The sequence below is a fragment of the Hyla sarda genome, chromosome 13, assembly GCF_029499605.1.
Source record: "Hyla sarda isolate aHylSar1 chromosome 13, aHylSar1.hap1, whole genome shotgun sequence".
Classification (NCBI taxonomy): domain Eukaryota; kingdom Metazoa; phylum Chordata; class Amphibia; order Anura; family Hylidae; genus Hyla; species Hyla sarda.
This window is the reverse complement of record NC_079201.1, coordinates 31,673,500-31,695,438: the sequence shown is the minus strand read 5'-3', so window position 1 is coordinate 31,695,438 and position 21,939 is coordinate 31,673,500. Positions and strand designations below refer to the sequence as shown.

Sequence of the window (21,939 nt, the reverse complement as noted above, 5' to 3'; positions counted from 1 at the left end):
TTTGCTAAATTGCGGTTTTCTTATCAATTTCTCCACACAAATAGTATTTTTTTGGTTGCGCCATACATTTTATGGTAAAGTGAGTGATGTCATTACAAAGCACAGCTGGTCGCGCAAAAAACAAGCCCTCATAATTGTCTGTAGATTAAACTATAAAAGAGTTATGATTTTTAGAAAACGAGGGGGAAAAAACGAAAACGTAAAAAAAAAAAAAAAATTGTCTGAGTCCTTAAGGCTCAAATGGGCTGAGTCCTTAAGGGGTTAAATTGTATGTCATATCTCAGGGAAAAAAAAGGCTTCTATATCTTACTCTTTAGGTCATGCAGATGCTTTACGTATCTTGTTTTAAGGTGTCTAGCTGCTGTATCCTTCTTTTCTGCTGCTCACTCATTCTGACATCAACTGCTCAGCAAGGGGCATGTCCGAGGCCAGCACTGAAGCTGCCCTCCCTCACCATGCGTTCACTTCCTCCCTGAGTCTGCTGTGTTGTGCCGGGTCTCTTCATCCAATCACTGCAGGCTGCCCTGTACGCCCCTTCTCTCTGTTTTCATGCTGCAGTCTGGCAGACAGGACAGGAGTGAGCACTGAAGAGTGCTAGTCCCGTTACTCACTTACTAGATGATGCTGCAGATGGACAGGATTATGTTCTGGATGCTATGGCATGGAGAGCCCTAGAGGAGATTTTCTGATGATGTATATTAAGGTCAATGTTTTGCCAAGATGTACAACATATGAAAAGTTTTTGATTCTTACAGCGCCCAATTAGGACTTTGACATCAATGTTTTATTATTATCCTGTTGACACCACATTAGGAACCTACATTTTGTGTGTTCACCTGTAAAAGTTTCTGCTATATTTGCTAAATGTATCCATAACAGAAACCAAAATAATTTCATGTCAGTGTAGTAATACGTTTCTTCATCATATCAGGCAGAAGACATTGGTCCTTGGTTCAACCTTAGCGCTCAGGAATTACAGCCCATCCTTTCTGAAGTAGCTACTGATGATGGTGCCAGTTATGTCAAGTGCCGGATCTGCCCACAAGATGCCTGGCACGGAGGCAATTCTCTTCTCATCGAAGGTGCTTTGTCAGCACATACTAATGGCGTTTCTTTGAAGTAAGTGTCTAGGTAGATTTACAGAAATGATATGTAATTATTTCTAATTATATTGAGGAAAGTGTTCGCTTTAAAGGGATAATCCACTGGCCAACGTCCGAATGCTGTTTTCATGTAGTGAGGCTTGGCCACGCACCCTCGTGACATCACGACTAGAGATGAGCGAACTTACAGTAAATTGGATTCGTCACGAACTTCTCGGCTCGGCAGTTGATGACTTTTCCTGCATAAATTAGTTCAGCTTTCAGGTGCTCCCGTGGGCTGGAAAAGGTGGATACATTCCTAGGAGACTCTTTCCTAGGACTGTATCCACCTTTTCCAGCCCACCGGAGCACCTGAAGGCTGAACTAATTTATGCAGGATAAGTTATCAACTGCCGAGCCGAGAAGTTCGTGACGAATCGAATTTACTGTAAGTTCGCTCATCTCTAATCACGACCACACCCCCTCAATTCAAGTCTATGGGAGGGGGCGTGACGGCCGTCACGCCCCCTCCCATAGACTTGCATTGAGGGAGTGTGGCCGTGATGTCACGAGGGGGCGTGGCCGACCCTGACAACGTGAAAACAGCGTTCGTAACATTTAAATCCACGCTGGCCAGTGGATTACCCCTTTAAGGAAGGGTAGTGCAGGATTATACATCATGCTTTCTGTCTTATGAATTGACCCCTTAAGGACCAGGCCATTTTACACCTTAGGACCAGAGCGTTTTTTGAACATCTGACCACTGTCACTTTAAACATTAATAACTCTGGGATGCTTTTACTTATCATTCTGATTCCGAGATTGTTTTTTCGTGATATATTCTACTTTATTTTGGTGGTAATTTTTCATCGTTACTTGCATCCTTTTTTGGAGAAAAAATCCCAAAATGTCATGAAATTTTTAAAAATTTTGCATTTTTCTAACTTTGAAGCTCTCTACTTGTAAGGAAAATGGATATTCCCAATATTTTTTTATTTTTAATCACAAATACAATATGTCCACTTTATGTTGGCATCATAAAATGGACATATTTCTGCTTTTTGAAAAAATTAGAGGGCTTCAAAGTAGAGCAGCAATTTTCAAAAATTTAATGAAAATTGCTAAATCTGAAGGGACAGATGTTACAGAACTACAACTCCCAGCATGCCTGGGCAGTCTAGGCATGCTGAGAGTTGTAGTTTGGCAACATCTGGAGGGCTACTGTTTGGGCACCACTGTAACAGTGGTCTCCAAACTGTGACCCTACAGATGTTGCAAAACTACAACTCCCAGCATGCCCAGGCAGCCTTTGGCTGTCTGGGCATGCTGGGGGTTGCAGTTTGGCCTTCCTAGTGGTTGCCACAGTAAAGATCACTTTACTTTCACTTTCAATTCCCCCCTCCCCCACAGTAGTTTCCCTACCTGACCCAGGATCCAGCAGTCTTCAGCAACGATTGGGGTCTCCAGGCATCTTCTCCTGCAGGTACCGACCTCCATCTTCTTCCCACGATCCCCTCGACATCCAGGGGTGGGCAGAATGGGGGGTTGCCACGGAAACCCACTGTCCTGCTCTGCCATTGGTTAGAATCAATTCTGACCAATGGCAGGGGATAGGAGGAAATCGCAGCATTGCGACTTCACTCCTACCCTTCAGGATGATCTGGGCTGTCACTGACAGGTCAGATCATCACAATTTTCTGGGTGATCGGGTCACCAGAGACCCGATCAGCCCGGAATAGGAGAAAATCGCATGTCTGAATTGACATGCGATTTTCTGCAATCGCCGACATGGGGGGGGGGTCCCGGAAACCCCCTTGGCATTTGCACGGCATGCCTGCTGAAGGATTTCAGCAGGAATGCCGTTCCGATCTCTGCCCGGCGCGCGGTCATTTAACCCCTTCCCTAATAAAAGTTTGAATCACCCCCCTTTTCCCATAAAAAAAAATAAAACAGTGTAAATAAACATATGTGGTATCGCCACGTGCGTAAATGTCCGAACTATAAAAATATATTGTTAATTAAATTGCACGGTCAATGGCGTACACGCAAAAAAAAATCCAAAGTCCAAAAAAGAGTATTTTGGTGACTTTTTATACCATTAAAAAATGAATAAAAAGTGATCAAAAAGTCCGATCAAAACAAAAATCGAACCGATAAAAACTTCAGATCACGGCGCAAAAAATGAGCCCTCATACCGCCCTGTACATGGAAAAATAAAAAAGTTATAGGGGTTAGAAGATGACAATTTTAAACGTATACATTTTCCTGCATGTAGTTATGATTTTTTCCAGAAGTACGACAAAATCAAACCTATATAAGTAGGGTAAAAACAAAAGGAAAAATAGCCAGCACAACAACCTAATACACAGGTGCCCGCTGCTGTGGCAAATACAAAATGTACAGAAAAGAAAGTTGCAACAGAACTCTTGGTCAAAAAATGGAGGCTCTTGGCGCACTTTTTGATCAAAATGTGGGGGGACACAACTGTTGCAACTTTCTTTTTTGTACATTATATAAGTAGGGTATCCTTTTAACCGTATGGACCTACAGAATAATAAGGTGTCATTTTTACCGAAATATGCACTGCGTAGAAACGGAAGCCCCCAAAAAAGTTACGAAGTGGCGTTTTTTTGTTCTTCCATTTTGTCGCACAATGGTTTTTTTTTCCGTTTCGCTGTGAATGTTTGGGTAAAATGACTGATGTCACTGCGAAGTAGAATTGGTGACGTAAAAAATAAGCCATCATATGGATTTTTAGGTGGAAAATTGAAAGGGTTATGATTTTTAAAAGGGGGGATTTTTAAAAGGAGGAAAAAACAAAAGTGCAAAAACTGAAAAACCCTGAGTCCTTAAGGGGTTAAGAGGTTAAAGGGGTACTCTGGTGTAAAAATATTTTTTTTTTATTAAATCAACTGGTGCCAGAAAGTTAAACAGATTTGTAAATTACTTCTATTAAAAAATCTTAATCCTTCCAGTACTTTTTAGCAGCTGTATGCTTTACACAGTGCTCTCTGCTGACACCTGATGCCCATATCAGGAACTGTCCAGAGCAGGAGAAAATCCCCATTGCAAACCTATGCTGCTCTGGACAGTTCCTAAAATGGTTAGCAGAGAGCACTGTGGACAAGGCAAAAAAGAAATCCAAAAAGGAAAGAATTTCCTCTGTAGCATACAGCTGCTAAAAAGTACTGAATGGATTAAGATTTTTTAATAGAAGTCATTTACAAATCTGTTTAACTTTCTGGCACCAGTTCATAAAAAAAAATAAAATAAAAAAGTTTTCCCACTGGAGTGCCCCTTTTAAAGTAAGGTTTTCATTTATATTTTTCTGAAATATTTCATTCAAAATAGTTTATGCACATAAGGAATTCTGACTTTTATTGGTGTTTTTCAGGAATTGTTTATATCTATTGGTGTTTATTGTAGTGTTTTTTTTTTTTTTTTTACTATGTTACATTGTATGAAATAAATTCTAGTTTTCATTGAATAGTTATTGTCCCTGTCATTTTAAGTAAACTTTTGTCATGTTAGAATTTTTGATCAGTGGGGGTCTGGGTGTTCAGACCTAGTGATCATTAGAACGAGCTGGGAGCAGTGGATGGCTGTCTCGTGTAGGTGACAGGCTCCATAGACTTATTATAGAATCCATCTGATCCCGACAGATCAAAAATTTCGAGACTTCAATTTTTTTTTTTTTCAGATGACAGTGACACTTAAAACTGTTTCTGATTTCACTTGTATAATGTTTTTTTTTTATTTTTTTTTAACCTTCCTTACACATTGAATGTATGGGTGGCTAGGCTGTTCTCTCTACATGTTCGAGCTCCAGAGAAACTCATGCTGTCTATTGTGTACAAGTTGGAGGATGCACCCAATGTGTCAGTGTCACTGGAGCTCTCCACACAGGATGCTCCTTTTTGTGCTGTGGAGAGTGTCGCCGAAATACCTGGTAAGACATGTGCTTTCTATGAAGCTTAAAAGGGTACTCCGGTGGAAAACAATTTTTTTTAAATCAACTGGTGCCAGAAAGTTAAACAGATTTGTAAATTACTTCTATTTAAAAATCTTAATCCTTCCAGTACTTATTAGCTGCTATATGCTCCACGGGAAGTTCTTTTCTTTTTACATTTATTTTCTGTCTGACCACAGTGCTGTCCAGAGTAGAGGCAAATCCCCAGAGCACACTTCTCCTGCTCTGGACAATTCCTGACATGGACAGAGGAGCACTGTGGTCAGACAGAAAGGAAGTTCAAAAAGAAAAGAACTTCCTGTGGAGGATACAGCAGCTGATAAGTACTGGAAGGATTAAAGGGGTTGTGCGCTGCCCTGCATTTCGGAGCTCCGCTCGCAGCGTCCGGAAGTTCATTACTCCGAACGCTGTGTGCGGGCTTCCGTGTTCACGCCCGGCCCCTCGTGACGTCACGCCCGCCCCCTCAATGAAAGTCTATGGGAAGGGGGCGTGACAGCGATCGTGCCCCCTTCCCATAGACTTTCGTTGAGGGGGCGGGCGTGACGTCACGAGGGGCCGGGCGTGAACACGGAAGCCCGCACACAGCGTTCGGAGTAATGAACTTCCGAATGCTGCGAGCAGAGCTCCGAAAGGCAGGGCAGCGCACAACCCCTTTAAGATTTTTAAATGGAAGTAATTTACAAATCTGTTTAACTTTCTGGCCCCAGTTGATTTAAAAAAATGTGTTTTCCCCCGCAGTACCCCTTTAAAGTGTAATTGTCATTGAGAAAAAACATGTGACACATTATAGAGAAATGTCAATGCTCTTCATTGCTGAGGGTCTTGGTGCTGAAAACCCCACTGGTCATGAGAGCTGCTTATACCCATGTCATGTACTTACTGCAGCATAGTCCAGAGGCCTATTCAGTAATGATGTGTATTTACTAACCACAGTACTGTGCAATACTACACAACAGAACATGTGTAACAAATCAAATACAGCAGAAGAAAAAGGTTATGTGTGATGTGGATCAGATAGTGGGGGATACACATTTTAGGTGGAGAGGCACTAAAGGGTGTCTGTTGCTTTGGAGGACCTGGTACATCCATACTTGCATCCATCCAAAGAAAACTGCTCATAGTTACTCGAAAACTGTGAAATGCTTTGCTTCCTATATGGTACCCTATGGAGAATTGAACACTTACAGTTAAGCCTAATGTAAAGGGACCTTTAACAAAAAGGATCTTCTCCCAGATGGATATCCATTTCCTGAAGAGTTGTCCAGGAATAGAAAACCAAAGGTAATTTCTTCCAAACACAGCGCCCCCCCCCCTGTCCTCAGTTTGTGTGTGGTATTGCAGCTCCATTCCATTGAAGTGAGTGGAGACAAGATGCAATACCACACACAACCTGACGACAAGGATGCTGCTGTGTTTACAAGAAATTAGCTCTGGTTTTCTATTCCTGGACAACTCCTTTAACCTTTAAATGTCCAGACTTGCAATAGCTTGATATTTGAATAACAGTATTTTTTTCCCCATCTCCCAAAACCCTAACTATTTCTTATAGCTGTATTTTTTATTGTTTGTTTTTTTCTACTTGTACACTTTAAAAACACCACCTTTTTTCTGAAATGAATTTGTGTTGCTACATTCAAAGGTCCAAAACATTTTTGTTTTTATGATTGAACCTTGTATGGGTTTGCTTTTTGTCGGACAACTTGTAACATAAAATTGACAGTAAGATAGGCTTTTGTACATAGCAGATCTGGGGTTAAAGGGGTACTCCTGTGGAAAACTTATTATTTTTTTTTTAATCAACTGGTGCCAGAAAGTTAAACAGATTAGTAAATTACTTCTATTATTTTAATCCTTTCAGTACTTTTTAGGGGCTGTATACTACAGAGGAAATGTTTTTCTTTTTGGATTTCTCTTATGTCACGACCACGGTGCTCTCTGCTGACCTCTGCTGTCCATTTTAGTAGCTGTCCAGAGCTATGGGGATTTTTGTCCTTGTCCGGACAGTTCCTAAAATGGACAGCAGAGAGCACTGTGGTCGTGACAGAAGAGAAATACAGTTGAACGCCGCGTCTAAAACAAAAGTAAAACCTTCCAGGCTGCTAAGTGGGGCTGATCGGGACCGCCGCAGTGAAAAATGCGGTGTCCCGATCAGGTAGGACGCGAGTGGAGGGTCACTCACCTTCCTCCGGCGCGTCCAATCGGCGATTGATGGCACCAAGCCTGAGATTCAGGCTTGAGCAATCGACCGCCGATAACACTGATCAATGCAAAGCTATGGCTTTGCATTGAACAATGCTGGCAATCAGTGTGTGCAGTGTTATAGCCCCCTATGGGAGCTATAACATTGCAAAAAAAAAAAGTGTAAAAAAAAAAGTTAATAAATGTGATTAAACCCTTTCCCTAATAAAAGTCCAAATCACCCCCCTTTTCCGATAAAAAAAAAATGTAAATAAAAATAAATATAAACATATGTGGTATCGCTGCATGCATAAATGTCCGAACTATAAAAAAAAAATATCATTAATTAAACCGCACGGTCAAAGGCGTACATGCAAAAAAATTCAAAAGTCCAAAATAGCGTATTTTTGGTCACTTTTGATATGAAAAAATGAATAAAAAGCGATCAAAAAGTCCGATCAATCCAAAAATGGTACCGATAAAAACTTCAGATTATGATGCAAAAAATACCGCCCCATACACGAAAAAATTAAGTTATAGGGGTCAGAAGAGGACAATTTTAAACTTATAAATTTATAAATGTAGTTATGATTTTTTCCAGAAGTACGACAAAATCAAACCTATATAAGTAGGGTATCATTCTAATCATATGGACCTACAGAATAATAAGGTGTCATTATTACCAAAAAATGTACTGCGTAGAAACGGAAGCCCCCAAAAGTTACAAAATGGCGCTTTTTTTTTTCAATTTCGTCGCACAATTATTTTTTTTCCCAATTTGCCGTAGATTTTTGGGTAAAATGACTGATGTCACTGCAAAGTAGAATTGGTGGTGCAAAAAATAAGCCCTCATATGGATTTTTAGGTGCAAAGTTGAAAGAGTTATGATTTTTAAAAGGTAAGGAGGAAAAACGAAAGTGCAAAAACGGAAAAACCCTGCGTCCTTAAGGGGTTGAACATGATTGCACAGAAGAGGGCCACAGCAAGGCAGGGTTATTGGGAACTTCTGTCCCATCCATTCCAGTGTCCTCCTATATAGCAGTCCACTTTACTGTGTCCATCTTGGAGTTCTAAACAAAAACATTGTGACTCTATATACACATGCCCATTTTACCCACACCAGTTAGGTTTAAAGGGAAACTGCCAGCTGGTTCACCTGCACTAAACCCAATACACAGAGTTATAGGCCCAGATTCATCAAACTGTGTGAGAGAAAAAATTTAGTGATTTTCCCACATCAACCAATCACAGCTCAGCTCACAAGCTCTGGTAAAGTGAAAGCTGAGCTGTGATTGGTTGCTGTGGGAAAATCCTCTACTTTTTTCTGTCACAAAGTTTGATGAATCCGGGCCATAGTGCGGGTGCACGGATAACAATGATGTATACTCACCTGGTCCAGTTCCGGAGATACATGCTATATTAGCCTTTGTTGCTAATATATTATTGTTCTGAGCTTCCCTGCCTCTGTTCTCTCTGCTCTGATATGCCTGCGGAGAGGACAGAGGCAGGGAAGCTAAAAACACCGACTCCCAACTCCATTGCACAAAGGGTGTTAAAGGGGTATTCCAGGAAAAAACTTTTTTATATATATCAACTGGCTCCAGCAAGTTAAACAGATTTGTAAATTAGAATAATGCAGAAAAAAACGCACTCACCCGTACTTCGTGCACCGATCTCTTTATTCTGTGGAACAAGTAACAAAGAACACAGGGAACAGGCAGTCGGCAGGAACGCCAGGGAACACCTCGTATTCCCTGGCGTTCCTGCCGACTGCCTGTTCCCTGTGTTCTTTGTTACTTGTTCCACAGAATAAAGAGATCGGTGCACGAAGTACGGGTGAGTGCGTTTTTTTCTGCATTATTCTGATTCTACAAGCGACATGTGCCTCTCTGACCAGCACCCCGACTTAGCACACCTCCATTGGTCTCCATACATTCCTGCATAAGCGGACACCATGCCATATAACAGTGCATTACATCCACCTGCATAGCGGTGCCGGACTTATACCTCTCTGCTTCTACTTTAGATTTGTAAATTACTTCTATTAAAAAATCTTAATCCTTTCAGTACTGATGAGCTTCTGAAGTTAAGGTTGTTATTTTCTGTCTAAGTGCTCTCTGATGACACCTGTCTCGGGAGCCGCCCAGTTAAGAAGAGGTTTGTTATGGGGATTTGCTTCTAAACTGAGACAGGTGTCAACAGAGAGGACTTAGACAGAAAAGAACAACCTTAACTTCAGAAGCTCATAAGTACTGAAAGGATTAAGATTTTTTAATAGAAGTAATTTACAAATCTGTTTAACTTTCTGGAGCCACTTGATATATATATATAAAAATTTTTTTTTCCTGGATAACCCCTTTAACATCTTAGCAACAGGGACTTGTATAGCACGTGTCTCCGAAACTGGACCACGAATCTGGGGAAGTTGTACATTGTTTTTATCTGGTTAAAAGGGTACTCCACTGCTCAGCGTTTGGAACAAACAGCGTCGGGAGCTTGTAACGTCATAGCCCTGCCCCCTGATGATGTCATGCTCCGTCCCCTCAATGCAAGTCTGTGGGAGGGAGCGTGACAGCCGTCACACCCCCTCCTATAGACTTGTATTGAGGGGACGGGGTGTGAATTCGTGAGGGGGCGGGGCTATGACATCACAAGCTCCTGGCTCCAGCGTTCGGAACAGTTTATTTTAAACGCTGAGCAGCGGAGTACTCCTTTAAATCGCACTATAACCCTGTGTATTGGTTTTAGTGCGGTGAACCAGCTGTTAGTTTCCCGAAATTAGGGGCTAGAAGTCCTTACAAAAGAAAGTGTACTCACACTCATGGTCACCCTTCATTCTAGTGAACAGGAAATACAGAAGCGGCAGGGCATATTCTTTCTCTTTTACCCATAGGGGGTTATAGCTGAGGGCAGCTGCGCCTCTGAAAAAGGGGGTTCAAAGCATGAAAACTTTTTTTTTACTTGTTTGTGTTGCATGATCTGATTAAACCCCTAGATTGATGTATAGCTATGTTTTGTTTAGTTTTTTGTTACCATTTTTCTCCTCTACCCAACAGAGGCACCAAGTCAGACACATACTCTGGAACCTCTTTCAGAACCTCCCTTGTTGCTTGCAAATCCTAAACAGGATAAAACATCTGCATGGTTAAAAAGGTAAACTTAAATGGGCGCTGTCATCATCTTTATTTCATTATATGTTGTACTAGTAATGTAGTACAACATATTCCTAATATACTTACATTTTTTTTCCGTGTCTAAACCCTGTCTTTACCCTTGAAAAGCCGGCCACTAGGGGTCTCCCTCCTAGTGGCCGGCTGCAGCGAGGCTGATGTCACCGCTGAATTCAGACTGTCCGGGCGTCGGTCCGAATTCTGTCAGCCAACGCTTGCTCCCTGCCTGTCAATCAGACAGGCAGGAGCGAGCGCTGTGAATGCCGGGGTATGTATGCCCGGCATGTACAGTCTGGTGGCAGGCAGCGCGCGCACTGATTCTCGGTGCTTTGCTGATGTTCCAGGACTGTACATGTCCTGTAGGGATCTGAGGTTTTATTTCACTGCCATTATTTTATTTTATTTTATCGGTCTCGGCGGTGAAATCTTGCACGGCAGGTCTAGCGAAGCTCCGATACTCCTCCTCCCTGGATAGTACATGCAGTGAGAAACAGGTAGGAGGAGACCCCGGAGCAGCCTGCCGTGCTATTGGCCGCTCATCTATGCACGCCCCCAACAGGAGCGCTGCATAGATAAGGGCGGAAGCCGGCCCCCAGCAGGCTTCAGTGATGTCACGCCTGCTGGGGAAGTCTGCTTCCTGCTCAGCCAGAGTGAGCAGCGTGAGAGGCAGGAAAAAAGGCTTTAGAAGGTAGGAAAAAAACATTTAAAGGCAGGGAGGGGGTTAGGGAGAGATGACCAATAGGTAGGAACATAAAAAAAAAATAAAAAAAATTTGGAATATGCTTTTTTGGAATGGTAACATGGGAAATTCCTGTAATTCTGCGATCTTGTTTAATATTTAGTAAAAATTGCCAATTCAGGTTCACTTGTAGGAATAGTACAGCATGTTATCCAGAGCCTGTTCTCCATATTTGTGTGTTCCATTTGGTAACCAATTGTTAACATAACTATTCTGCTTCTCTTAGTCCAATAATGTGCTCCTTCTCAAAGTCTGTCTGCTCGATAAGATGTCTTAGTGTGTCTTAGAGGCATGTCTTGGTGTCAACAATTTTTCACCAAGAGGCACACTACCTGAAAGTAGCCTCTGGGAGCCTATTCATAGGGTGGTGGGGGAAGCGGTGTTATGCCCTCCAGTGTATAATGAGACAACACATCTGTAATCATTTACATGTGTTCCTGAGATAACTGCACGCCAAGTTTTCCAGCAATTTGACATTTCTATCTTTGTCAGTGAGTGGAAGTATTGTACCGCCATATGAAGCTTGTTTTCCAAGTGAACAGCCAAGACTAATGTGACCTGAAAATAAAAAGGTTCTGCTGATTTTGTAAATGGTTCCCTGCTATTTGAAAGATATGTTTAATACGTTTCCTCTAGCAATAATATGTACTTTGCAAACCATTAGCAGTAATACAGTCCTCCTTATGGCTGTATTATCTGTGAAGTATTACGACATTGTCACTGATGTCTCCATTTTATTTTAGGTATTATGAGGTGCAGCTTAGTGGATGTTTGCTGACCAGTTTATCGGTACATTTTTCGAAAACAAGGCAAAATGAAGATGACGAGAGCTTTGTCTGCCGAATTGGAGAAATAAGGGTATGTAAACCTAAATCATTTTCTCAAGGCATTATGCCTTGTTTTTTTGTAGAGGGATTTTCAAAAATCAAGGTACATTTTGGAAAATCCCTTTGCCCAACTAACCGTTTCATCCGAACTGTGATTGGGGTCCTGAGAAAGGAAGGAGGCATGCTGGGTTCGGGGCCGTGGTCGTGACATCATGCCACGCCCCCTCCTGATGTCACATCACTCCCCCTCCATTTAGGTCTATGGCAGGAGGCGACATGCATGGAGGGGCATGACGTCACAACCACGGGCGCCGAACCCAGTCTTCAGAACAAAGTGCAGAATGCCGGGGTGATGCGCAGGAGTGGCAGGGGACCCCCGCGATCAGACATCTTATCAACTATCTCCGCTCCTGTCTAGGGGCAGAGTACCCCTTTAAATTCAGGGAGCTATGAATTAGTTTTATCTGTCTCCTTGTAACTTCTCCTCAAGTAAAGCGCTTCCAGGCCACAGGTCTTGCGTATGTTGAAAAGTCTTTTGAGTGTGCAAAATATGGGCTATCTTTGGCACTTTCAATAAAATTGAATGAAGCAGTGGTTAGATATGGGCAATGTTGATATTGAGGGGATCCAGAGTTCATGGGATGGGTATAAGTGTTCATAGAAACATAGAATGTGTCGGCAGATAAGAACCATTTAGCCCATCCAGTCTGGCCAATAATCTGAATCCTATCAATAGTTCCTGGCCCTATCTTATATGAAGGATAGCCTTATACCTATCTCTATCTTATATAAAGGATAGCCTTATACCTATCCCTATCTTATATGAAGGATAGCCTTATGTCTATCTCTATCTTATATGAAGGATAGCCTTATACCTATCCCTATCTTATATGAAGGATAGCCTTATACCTATCCCTATCTTATATGAAGGATAGCCTTATACCTATCCCTATCTTATATGAAGGATAGCCTTATACCTATCCCTATCTTATATGAAGGATAGCCTTATGCCTATCCCTATCTTATATGAAGGATAGCCTTATACCTATCTCTATCTTATATGAAGGCTAGCCTTATACCTATCCCTGTCTTATATGAAGGATAGCCTTATACCTATCCCTATCTTATATGAAGGATAGCCTTATACCTATCCCTATCTTATATGAAGGATAGCCTTATACCTATCCCTATCTTATATGAAGGATAGCCTTATACCTATCCCTATCTTATATGAAGGATAGCCTTATGCCTATCCCTATCTTATATGAAGGATAGCCTTATACCTATCTCTATCTTATATGAAGGCTAGCCTTATACCTATCCCTGTCTTATATGAAGGATAGCCTTATACCTATCCCTATCTTATATGAAGGATAGCCTTATGCCTATCCCTATCTTATATGAAGGATAGCCTTATACCTATCTCTATCTTATATGAAGGATAGCCTTTTACCTATCCCTATCTTATATGAAGGATAGCCTTATGCCTATCTCTATCTTATATGAAGGATAGCCTTATGCCTATCCCTATCTTATATGAAGGATAGCCTTATGCCTATCTCTATCTTATATGAAGGATAGCCTTATACCTATCTCTATCTTATATGAAGGATAGCCTTATGCCTATCTCTATCTTATATGAAGGATAGCCTTATGCCTATCCCTATCCCATATGAAGGACAGCCTTATACCTATCCCTATCTTATATGAAGGATAGCCTTATGCCTATCCCTATCTTATATGAAGGATAGCCTTATACCTATCCGTATCTTATATAAAGGATAGCCTTTTACCTATCTCATTCATGTTTAAACTCCTTCACTGTATTTGCAGCGACCACTTCTGCAGGAAGGCTATTCCATGCATCCACTACTCTCTCAGTAAAGTAATACTTCCTGATATTACTGCAGGAACCTTTGCCCCTCTAATATAAAACTATGTCCTCTTGTGGTAGTTTTTCTTCTTTTAAATCTCCTCTCCTCCTTTACCGTGTTGATTCCCTTGATGTATTTAAAAGTTTCATGTTCATGGTGGCAAATCCTCTTACACTGTGATTCCTGAATTCTGTTGTAGATTCTAGATGCTTCCCTACCTCTCCAACACCCTGCCCAGCCTTCTGACCTCACTTTATCTCACATACATTGGAGAAGAGACCAACAAAGCGATCAGTTGTTTGTCAGCTTAACCCTTCACTGGAGCCATCCTATGGACAATATTCGTCACTTTCGCCTATACTGCCGCGGTGTTACGTGCCATCAAGCTCCAGAGTCTCAGCCTCATCTCCTTGGGTTGGCACATGCTTGCATTTATCGCGTGGTTGATCTAGCTGTACCCAATCCATGCCCACCAGCTCCCGGCAGGCTAGAGTTCGCAGTTCAGCCTGTTGGTAAGGATACTGGGGAACTCTTACCACCTGAATGGGGACATCTGGTCCTAGAGTTTGTGGAGCAGACACACACTGAAGTGTAACAAACAATGTATGGTGTTCAGTACATGGACATATAAACAGGGATGATTTTTTTTCTTCCTATAATCTCAGTAGCACCAGTACATTTAGTCTTTAGCAAACATTTTTTTCCAGTGCAGAGATAAAAGCCTTTTTCTTAATATGTAAATGAGGCTGAAGTGCCAAGGGGGTGTTCCACAGCATGGCAGGAGCCCTGCGTTAGCCAGCTAATCTCTTATTTACCACCTCTGTGTCCCCTTGCATAGCTCTACACCAGTGTTTCTCAACCAGGGAGCCTCCAGCTGTTGCAAAACTACAACTCCCAGCATGTCCGGACAGCCAACGGCTGTCCGGGCATGCTGGGGGTTGTAGTTTTGCAACAGCTGGAGGCACCCTGGTTGGGAAACAATGCTCTACACTGTTGATTGTCAGCAGGTACAGAAGCGGAGAAGAAGAGAAGATGGCTGAGCTCTTCCCATGCTGAAAACGTCCCCTGGGTACTTAAAGGGGTACTCCGGTGAAAACCTTTTTTCTTTGAAATCAACTGGTGCCAGAAAGTTAAACATATTTGTAAATTACTTCTATTAAAAAATCTTAATCCTTCCAGTACTTATTAGCTGTTGAATGCTACAGAGGAAATTCCTTTCTTTTTGGAACACTGATGACATCACGAGCACAGTGCTCTCTGCTGACATCTCTGTCCATTTTAGCAACCATGCATAGCAGATGTATGCTAAGGGCAGCATGGTGGCTCAGTGGTTAGCACTACTGCCTTGCAGTGCTGGGGACTTGGGTTCAAATCCCACTAAGGACAACAATAAATAAAGCGTTATTATTCTTATCATAACGTCAGCAGAGAGAACTGTGCTCGTGATGTCATCAGAGAGCATTCCAAAAAGAAAAGAATTTCCTCTGTAGTATTCAGCAGCTAATAAGTACAGGAAGGATTAAGATTTTTTAATAGAAGTAATTTACAAATATATTTAACTTTCTGCCACCAGTTGATTTAAAAGAAAAAGGTTTTCACCGGAGTACCCCTTTTTAAATCAACTGATGCCAGAAAGTTAAACAGATTTGTAAAATTACTTTTATTAAAAAATCTTAATCCTTCCAGTACTTATTAACAGTTGTATGCTCCACAGGAAGTTCTATTCTTTTTGAATTTCTTTTCTGTCATGACCACAGTGCTCTCTGCTGACACCTCTGTCCATGTCAGGAACTGTCCAGAGTGGAAGAAAATCCCCATAGCAAACCTATGCTGCTCTGGACAGTCCCTAAAATGGACAGAGGTGTCAACAGAGAGCATGGTGGTCGTGACAGAAAAGAAATCCAAAAAGGAAAGCATTTTCTCTATTGTATACAGACGCTAATAAGTACTGGAAAGATTAAGACTTTTTAATAGAAGTAATTTACAAATACTTTCTGGCACCAGTTATAAAAAAAAAAATGTTTTTTTTTTTTTTTTCTATACCTGGAATCTTGCCATAAAGCCCTGTCTAGCCACGTGCATATTTACCCCTGTTTAGCCTCTGACAGGTCCGCTATAAATCTGGAGTTATATTCATTAACTCTATCTTTTGTATTAGATTGAACAAAGACTTATACCCAGCTTTTCTCAGTTCAGTTATACATCATTCATTTTTAGATCTGTTAAAGTGTAATTGTTGTCAACAAAAACTTTTTATACAATGTAAATAATACCATTATATGTATATTTGTAATATACATTGGTTAAAAAATTTGCATATTTTTGTCCCTACAGGTATTGTTTGTATGTCTCTATGAGGAGTCCAAATACAGGAAGTGTAGGCAGATACGCAGGGCTCTGTGCACTCAGGACAAGCAGGGCTCTGTGCACTCAGGACAAGCAGGGCTCTGTGCACTCAGGACAAGCAGGGCTCTGTGCACTCAAGACAAGCAGGGCTCTGTACACTGAGGACAAGCAGGGCTCTGTGCACTGAGGACAAGCAGGGCTCTGTGCACTGAGGACAAGCAGGGCTCTGTGCACTGAGGACAAGCAGGGCTCTGTGCACTGAGGACAAGCAGGGCTCTGTGCACTGAGGACAAGCAGGGCTCTGTGCACTGAGGACAAGCAGGGCTCTGTGCACTGAGGACAAGCAGGGCTCTGTACACTGAGGACAAGTAGGGCTCTGTACACTGAGGACAAGTAGGGCTCTGTACACTGAGGACAGGCGGGCTCTGTACACTGAGGACAGGCGGGCTCTGTGCACTGAGGACAAGCGGGGCTCTGTGCACTGAGGACAAGCGGGGCTCTGTGCACTGAGAACAAGCGGGGCTCTGTGCACTGAGGACAAGCAGGGCTCTGTGCACTGAGGACAAGCGGGGCTCTGTGCACTGAGGACAAGCAGGGCTCTGTGCAGTGAGGACAAGCGGGGCTCTGTGCAGTGAGGACAAGCGGGGCTCTGTGCACTGAGGACAAGCGGGGCTCTGTGCACTGAGGACAAGCGGGGCTCTGTGCACTGAGGACAAGCGGGGCTCTGTGCACTGAGGACAAGCGGGGCTCTGTGCAGTGAGGACAAGCGGGGCTCTGTGCAGTGAGGACAAGCGGGGCTCTGTGCAGTGAGGACAAGCGGGGCTCTGTGCAGTGAGGACAAGCGGGGCTCTGTGCAGTGAGGACAAGCAGGGCTCTGTGCAGTGAGGACAAGCAGGGCTCTGTACACTGAGGACAAGCAGGGCTCTGTACACTGAGGACAAGCAGGGCTCTGTGCAATAAGGCTCCATGACACGCCCCCGGCTCACACAGCAGGATGATTGACAAGCAAGGAGTCTGCACAGAACCCTGCTTGTCCCGCCCTCACTTCCTGTTTTTGGACTCCTCATAGACACACAGACAATAGTTGCAGAGACAGCATTTTTTCACCCAAACATATACACATTTTTTTAATCAATGTATTACAAATATACATATAATGGTATTATCTACATTATATCAAAAGTTTTTGTTGGCGACAGGTGCACTTTAAGATCCTTACTGTTTGTCATGAGATCAGCATCCTGCCCTTATTTGAATGCTGTCATAGTGTCTGTCATTTCTATTTCAATACGTTGGCTTCTCTGTAACACACTCTTTTCACCCACTGGCCACTTCTTTATTGCTTCTTAACACAAATAGCTAACCAGCCTATAATATGGCAGCAACTCAGAATTTAGGTATGCAGATGTGGTCAAAACACCTTGCTGAAGTTCAAACTAAGCTTTAAAACGGGGAAGAAATGTCATTTAAGTAACATTCAACATGGCATGGTGCCAGACGGGCTGATCTGAGTATTTCAGAAACTGCTGATCTGGCATTTTCATGCATAACCATTCTCTATTTTCTCAGAGAAGAATGGGTAGACTGCTTTGAGATGATTGAAAGGCAACTGTAACACACACACTACCACTTGTTACAACCAAAGTATGGAGAATACATCTCTAAACATACAACGTGTTGAACCTTGAAGCAGATGGGCTACAGCAGCAGAAGTTCACCCCAGGTCTCATTTCTGTCAGCTAAGAACAGGATTCTGAGGCTACAATTTACACAAGCTCACCAAAATTGGTCAATGAAATACTGGAAAAACGTTACCTGATGAGTCTCTATTCTAGCTGTGACATTAATATCCCCTTAGGACAAAGCCCATTTTGACCTTAACAACACAGAGAATAAAATTTTAGCATTTTTGTTTTTTCCTCCTCGCCTTCTTAGAGGCATAACTTTTTATTTTATCATCGGACCTAAATGAGGGCTTAATTGTTGCGCGAATAATTGTACTTTGTAATGACATCTTTCATTTTACCATGAAATGTGTAGAAAAATGTAAAAGAAAACCGCTATTTTTCAACTTTTGGGGTGGGTTAGTTTTTATGCTGTACATTTTAAGATAAAAGTGACATGTTCTCTATGTTCTATGGGTCAATACGATTATAATGATAGCCATGTTTACTTGCTTTTCTATTATTGTACTATCAAAATTTTTTTTTAACAAAATTAGTCTGTTTAAAATTGCCCTATTCTAATCCCCTATAACTTTCTTATTTTTCCGTATATTGCGCTGTGATCTATAGTTTTTATTGGTACCACTTATGCGTATATGTGACTTTGTGATCACTTTTTATTAAATTTTTTTTCTACCGTACGGGACCATTAAAACGGTACTCCGCTGCTCAGCATTTGGCACCAGGAGCTTGTGATGCCATAGCCCCGCCCCCTCATGACGTCGCGCCCCGCCCTATCAATGCAAGTCTATGGGAGGAGGCGTGACAGTTGTCATGCCTCCTCCCATAGACTTGCATTGATAGGGCGGGAAGTGACTTCATGAGGGGGCGGGGCTATGATGTCACGAGCACCGGCTCCAGCGTTCGGAACAGTTTGTTCCAAACACTGAGCAGCAGAGTACCCCTTTAGCAATTAATTGTAATAGTTCGGACATTTATGCACGCGGTGATACCAAATATGTTGATTTTTTTTTTTTTTTTTTTTTTACATTTTGTTTTGTAAAATGGGAAAAGAGGGAAATTTTTTTATTTTTTATTTGGGGTGGGGCAGGTGAGTGGAGCTCTGCCGGCCACCTTAACAATCGGACCCCCGCGATTGCAGCATGGGTGGTCCAGTGTGTGTGTGCAATTCTTCAGATGCCGTGATCGGTATTCCGCCATAATCCATGAGATCCCGGCTATTGATAACAGTAGCCAGCTGGTTCTGATCACCATGATCACATAACCGCGCAACACATGTACATGGATGAGTCCCAGGGCACAGTGACGTACATGTCCTCTAGGGGAGATATATATTATAGAGCTCAGTAAACTTGTTAATCTCCACAACTAATTCCTTTACATGGCAAAGTGCTCCCCCGCTGTATTAGACGTGGTCAGTTCTGCTATATGCTGTTGAATAGACTGTCCTACAGTTACTTAAAGGGGTATTTCAGGAAAAAACTTTATTTATATCAACTGGCTCCAGAAAGTTAAACAGATTTGTAAATTACTTCTATAAAAAAAATCTTAATCCTTCCAATAATTATCAGCTGCTGAAGTTGAGTTGTTCTTTTCTGTCTGGCAACAGTGCTCTCTGCTGACATCTCTGCTTGGTCTTGGGAACTGCACAGAGTAGAAGAGGTTTGCTATGGGGATTTGCTCCTACTCTGGACAGTTCCCGAGACAGGTGTCATCAGAGAGCACTTAGACAGAAAAGAACAACTCAACTTCAGCAGCTGATAATTACTGGAAGGATTAAGATTTTTTAATAGAAGTAATTTACAAATCTGTTTAACTTTCTGGAGCCAGTTGAGATATATACAAAAAAGTTTTTTACTGGATAACTCCTTTAACTACTTTAGGTACTTTAGTTGGAATTGACATCTGTGGGTTTTAATAGGAGACTTGCAGCTTTTTGTAAATGTGGCACAAGACATGGGAAATATCTACATCGCTAACAATGGTGTCTAACTTCTATAATTCAGTTCTTCCTTCTGTCATAGCTACATAAGATTACTCTACAGTTTCGAACCAGCAAGGTCTTCTGGGAGATTCAGGCAAGGCCACCAACCTACCCCACCTGATGGCTACTCAGTGATCATACTAAGCCTAGAAGAGGTGGCCATGCCAAGAGGTGGTTCTGTCTTCTGAAAGCTTAGAGTTACTGCCTCATTTCCATAATTCCATTCACTTTTTAGTACAAAGGGCTGAACGCATGTGTGTTAAAGGGGTACTCCGCCCCTAGACATCTTATCCCCTATCCAAAGGATAGGGCATAAGATGTCTGATCGCGGGGGTCCCACAGATGAGGATCTCTGCTGCAGCACCATTTGTGACAGATGACTGGCGATGCAGGGCGATGTCACGGTCACGCCCGCTCGTGACGTCACGGCCATGCCCCCTCAATGCAAGTCTATGGGAGGGGGCGTGACGGCCGTCACGCCCCCTCCCATAGACTTGCATTGAGGGGGCATGGCCGTGACGTCACGAGCCTCCGACGCTCTAAGATGTCTAGGGGCGGAGTACCCCTTCAACTCTCCTACATGCGATTGTGACAGGAGGGAAGATGGGAGCACCCTCCTGGCTAAAAAAAAAATAAAAAAATTGGTCCCAAGTTAAGTGTTTTTGGTTCAACTCTGAAATTGTGAATGATGTGATCCAACTTGGTAATTTTTGTTGTATTTTTCTAGTGATAATAAATCCTCTACTCCAAGACCTTTTCTTTATATGTGATTTACCATATGATGCTTTTTATCTATTTCATCTATGTATCATTTAGATATTGCTGTCTTTTTTGTTGTTGTTACACAATGATATATATGAATCTTGTAATCCCCTCCCCCCTCACCCTAATTTTTTTCAGTATTTTTGAAAAGTAGGACATGACCTTCTAACTGTATTTGCCTTTTCAGACGGTCTAAATGATTTACTCACATTTTATACTCGTAGTTTATTGTATAAAAGGGATAAGTATAACAAATGCTTATTTTCCTGGAAGAAATGTCCCAATGCCTGTCTAATGTACAAGTGACCGGTTCATTTGTACGGATACAATATTTCAGTCAAACAATAAACTACAACATACTGTATATATTATGGTTTTTATGAAATTGTGCAAAGTGTTATTTCGGATGTAACCAACTATAATAAATACTTTATTATAAAATGTTTTTGTTTTTTTTAGTTGACTGACCTACATTTCTCTAGCCTGGTTCTTAACAAGCCTTAAAGTGTACCTGTCATTTCCAAAAAAAACTTTTGACATCTCACAGAGATATGTTGCTTAAAGGGGTACTCCGCCTCTGGCATCTTATCCCCTATTCAAAGTATAGGGGATAAGATGTCAGATCGCCGCTGCGGCACCGCGCTATCATTACTGCGCAGAGCAAGTTCGCTCTGTGCGTAATGACGGGCGATACAGGGGCCGGAGCATCGTTACGTCACGGCCCCGCCCTTCCTGACATCACAGCCCGTCCCCTTTATGCAAGTCTATGGCAGGGGGCGTGACGGCCGCCACGCCCCCTCCCATAGACTTGTATTGACGGGCCCGGCCGTGACGTCACGAGGGGCGGAGCCGTGACGTAACGATGCTCCGGCCCCGTTATTGCCCGTCATTACGTGCAGAGCGATCTCGCTCTGTGCAGTAATGATAGCGGGGTGCTGCAGCAGCGATCCCCGGGGTCCCCAGCAGCGGGACCACAGGGATCTGACATCTTATCCCCTATCCTTTGGATAGGGGATAAGATGTCTAGGGGCAGAGTACCCCTTTAAGGGTACTCTGGTGGAAACCTTTTTTTTTTTTTTTTTTTAAATGAACTGGTGCCAGAAAGTTAAACAGATATGTAAATTACTTCTGTTAAAAAATCTTAATCCTTTCAGTACTTTTTAGCAGCTGTTTGCTACAGCGGAAAATCTTTTTTATTTTTCTTTCTTTTTTGTCTTGTCCACAGTGCTCTCTGCTGACACCTGATGCCCGTATCAGGAACTGTCCAGAGCAGGAGAAAATCCCCATAGCAAACCTATGCTGCTCTGGACAGTTCCTGACAC

At 42.3% G+C, this 21,939-nt stretch overlaps 1 protein-coding gene across 3 annotated transcripts in view; it reads left to right on the top strand.

The window, feature by feature from the left end:
• The window catches only part of ENGASE (endo-beta-N-acetylglucosaminidase), a 104,172-nt gene that overhangs the window by 31,137 nt on the left and 51,096 nt on the right, over positions 1–21,939 (top strand). For 2 of the 3 annotated variants that reach the window (XR_008849687.1, XM_056550713.1), the window contains exons 10-13: positions 932–1,119; positions 4,883–5,031; positions 10,287–10,383; positions 11,883–11,997. Coding sequence is in view for 2 of the 3 variants with exons in the window: in XM_056550713.1 (XP_056406688.1) it covers positions 932–1,119; positions 4,883–5,031; positions 10,287–10,383; positions 11,883–11,997 (549 nt within the window). In the remaining variant the exon portion in view is untranslated. Of the gene's footprint in view, positions 1–931; positions 1,120–4,882; positions 5,032–10,286; positions 10,384–11,882; positions 11,998–14,039; positions 14,716–21,939 lie in introns of those variants that run through there. The other variant, XM_056550712.1, reaches the window with a different exon arrangement.